This window comes from Macrobrachium nipponense, chromosome 6 (assembly GCF_015104395.2).
Source record: "Macrobrachium nipponense isolate FS-2020 chromosome 6, ASM1510439v2, whole genome shotgun sequence".
Classification (NCBI taxonomy): domain Eukaryota; kingdom Metazoa; phylum Arthropoda; class Malacostraca; order Decapoda; family Palaemonidae; genus Macrobrachium; species Macrobrachium nipponense.
The window spans coordinates 315761-319833 of record NC_061108.1 but is presented as its reverse complement, the minus strand read 5'-3'; the positions used below and the strand labels follow the sequence as shown (position 1 = coordinate 319833).

At 36.5% G+C, this 4073-nt stretch overlaps 1 protein-coding gene across 1 annotated transcript; it reads left to right on the top strand.

Annotated features, from left to right (window-relative positions):
- The first annotated feature begins 224 nt into the window (after nucleotides 1-224).
- Nucleotides 225-3811, top strand: LOC135216828 (keratin-3, type I cytoskeletal 51 kDa-like). Its single transcript, XM_064252328.1, has 2 exons — nucleotides 225-381; nucleotides 3348-3811. Exons 1-2 carry the CDS (start codon nucleotides 373-375, stop codon nucleotides 3660-3662), a joined length of 324 nt encoding a protein of 107 aa, XP_064108398.1. The 5' UTR covers nucleotides 225-372; the 3' UTR covers nucleotides 3663-3811.
- Nucleotides 3812-4073: the final 262 nt, after the last annotated feature.

Sequence of the window (4073 nt, the reverse complement as noted above, 5' to 3'; positions counted from 1 at the left end):
AGAGTGAGAGAGAAAGTTTCAGAAACATCGTAATCGATAAGTACGTCATTGCTTCCTGCTCTTGAATCACCAACACGCCCAACAGCTTTTCATTTTTTTTTTACATATATATACTATACACGCTAAATCTGGCAACTGACTACCTCCTCTCCCCCGACGACGTCGTCGTCACCTTCACACGGGTCTAGCCACCCCCTCCGGAGGTCCCGGCGAGAGACGCATACCCTTCCAGTGTCCCACGAAGTATAAATGATCTTCCAGGCCGCTGAATGCTTCAGTCCATCCCGGGGTTTTAAAAGGCTATAGCATCTCTGAAACAACTCCTGCGAGCGCCTTCTCTCCTTTGTCAAATCTACCCAAGAACCAGACGCCATGAAGATGGTGAGTTGATTTGAAATATATTATACGTTTTCTTAAGTATATTTCGTTCTATGTATTGATTGTTTTGTATTGATTGTTTTATACATATGATGTGTGTGTGTGAGCTTATCTAACCATCCTTATCAGTCCCGTTATCAGATTCCCGAAAGCTATCCTTAAAGTTTTAAATTTAAGTATATGTACATTTACATAACTATGGATTTGTTCCTCCAATTGAAGACTCGTGCTACTATGAGGATTTTTTAATTGTTATCATTATTAATACATACACACACACACACACACACACACACACACACACACATATATATATATATATATATATATATATATATATATATATATACATAGGATATATATATATATATATATATATATATATATATATATATATATATATATATACATATATATATATATATATATAACATATATGACATATATATAATATATATATATAGATATATATATCATATATATATATATATATATATATATATATATATATATATATATATATATATATATATATATATATATATATATATATATATATATATATATATATATATATATATATATATAGAAATAAATAAGGATATTTATGTATATATATATTATATTTTTTCATATGTATACATATATACGCTTATATATATTATAAAACATGTGTGTGTGTATATATATATATATATATATATATATATATATATATAATCTGTATCACTCAGAGTATACAATAAAGAACGTAACACGCTTAAGTCCTATGAATTTCATAATCAAGAGTCCATCACGACACTATACAAATTTGCTTCGTGTTAGCCTCGATTTATGAAAAAATGAGTCATATGACAGTTTATACAAATATAAGAAAAATCTATAAATAAAAATATATAATCGGATTTGAATGATATATCATTCTGCATACACTGACCAAATCAAACTGAGGTCCCCCCTTAATCAGGGCAAGAACAATTTTGATGTCACATGTTACAAACTGCGTAACGATTTCATAGCTATTGATTAAAACTTTCCATCTCGTCCGTGCCCCATTTGCTACAATATACAGAATTTTCGAGCCTCCCCTTGTATTTCCTGGTTTAAATACCCTATCTTCAGAACCGGGAACCATTTTCCCTGAAAAAAAGCGGGACGCCATATCTTACAAACTAGCCATAGAATTTTCTTGAAAATAATATCAGGGATACTACTCTAACCTAACCTAACCTAACCTAACCTAACCTAACCTAGGGGCATGGCAAATAAAACCAGGCTGGTGCAATGCTACCATACATCTCAGGAATTTGCAACTGGGAATGAAATGATAGCCCACATTGTGTGCTATCCTTTCACAATAGCATAACTCTGGTGATGGCAACAGCTATGGCCTGATGAAGACTTTTGTTTCCCTTGAAGTTGCTTGATTGAACAACTATTTTAAGGCTAGACTACTGGAACCACTGGCCCAACATTAAATAGGCTAGGAAGTTCATTCACTGAATTGTTGAACTTATCACACTGGTCTGATTTTGTGTCAGAAATTGCCACATGGAAAATGTAAAGCAGGAATAGAGGTAAATAAAAGGGCTACGAAGTGGGTGCAGGTAAGGGCTCTTTGGTAAAGCCTACAGTGCACCACGTGAGGTGCACTGATGGTACGACCTTCCCACGTGTCGAATAGGCTTGAGGCATTTGGTTATGGACTCTATTCTTTGGACTTAAACTTAAGACTATTCTGGACTCTATTCTTTGGACTTAAAATTTAGACTTTTACTCTGGACTCTATTCTTTGGACTTCAACTCAAGACTTTACTCTGGACTCTATCCTTTGGACTTAAACTCAAGACTTTACTCTGGACTCTATCCTTGGACTTAAACTCAAAGACTTTACTCGGACTCTATCCTTGGACTTAAACTCAAGACTTTACTCTGGATTCCGATCTACTTTGGACTTCACCTCAAGAATTTACTCTGGACTCTATCCTTTAGACTTAAACTTAAGACTTTATTCTGGACTCTATCCTATGGGTTTCAACTCAAGACTTTACTCTGGACTCTATTCTTTGGACCTCAGCTCAAGACTTTACTCTGGACTCTATCCTTTGGACTTAAACTCAAGACTTTATTCTGGACTCTATCCTTTGGACTTAAACTCAAGACTTTACTCTGGACTCTATCCTTTGGACTTAAACTCAAGACTTTACTCTGGACTCTATCCTTTGGACTTCACCTCAAGAATTTACTCTGGACTCTATCCTTTAGACTTAAACTTAAGACTTTATTCTGGACTGTATCCTTTTGAGGTTTCAACTCAAGACTTTACTCTGGACGGTACTATTTCTTCTGGACCTCAGCTCAAGACTTACTGGACTGGACTCTATCCTTTGGACTTAAACTCAAGACTTTATTCTGGACTCTATCCTTTGGACTTAAACCCAAGACTTTACTCTGGACTCTCTCCTTTGGACTTAAACCCAAGACTTTACTCTGGACTCTATCCCTCAAGTGGACTCTATCCTTTGGACTTTAACTCAAGATATCACTATGGACTCTATCCTTTGGACTTAAACTCAAGACTTTACTCTGGACTCTATCCTTTGCACTTAAACTTTACTATGGACTCTATTCTTTGGACTTAAACTCAAGACTTTACTATGGACTCCATCCTTTGGACTTAAACTTAAGCTTTAACTCCGGACTCTATCCTTTGGGTTTCTACTCAAGACTTTACTCTGGACTCTATCCTTTGGACTCAAAACTTAGACTTTTACTCTGGACTCTAGCCTTTGGACTTAAAACTCAAAACATTACTATGTACTCAAACCATTGGACTTAAACTCAAGACTTTACTCTGGACTCTTTCCTTTGAACTTAAACTTAAGACTTTTACTCTTCATTTCAGTATATTGTTTTACACTCCATTCAGAAATTCCCAGCTCAAACAGACCCCATTCCCTTCGTTCCAGGTTATCAGCGGACTCGCTCTCAGCCTGCTCGTGGCTGTGGCCATGGCCTTCCCTGACCCAACACCAGATGCCACCCCTGATGCCAATCCCCAACAAAGATTCTTCGGAGGTCTTGGAGGTCTTGGAGGTCTTGGAGGTTTTGGCGGAGGATTTGGTGGTGGAGGATTTGGTGGTGGAGGATTTGGCCACGGATTCGGTGGAGGATTCCGGCCTGGATTTGGCGGATTTGGTGGGGGATTCCGGCCTGGATTTGGCGGAGGATTTGGACATGGACATGGGCATCACCACCACCATCATGGTGGATTTTTCGGCTAAGCCAATTAGAAAGTTAAACATGACCAAAAATGAGTAATTTATACCTGAACATTTAATGATACAACCAAAAAACTACCCTTTTGCTTTGTATATATTTTTATACACCAGATCATGTTTGTGAAAAATGTGAAATAAACTTTTAGAATCCCTTTGAATGTCTTCTTCAAAATACCAACAACTAAACGTCAGGAGCACAAATGGATATATTGGAAATTATATCCACAAAATAGGAAATAGAGTCGATTATTTCCAAATGGAATGAGTCACAAGCTCAATGTGTGACTTGATGTTCTGAGGATAAGACTTCATCATACATAAAGGAGAAAATTGATTGATTTCATGAAATTTAGGCTATCAAGCCGAGCAGTGGGGTCAAGCAGTGACCGGTCAAAGCTTAAGACAGTGAAAAGA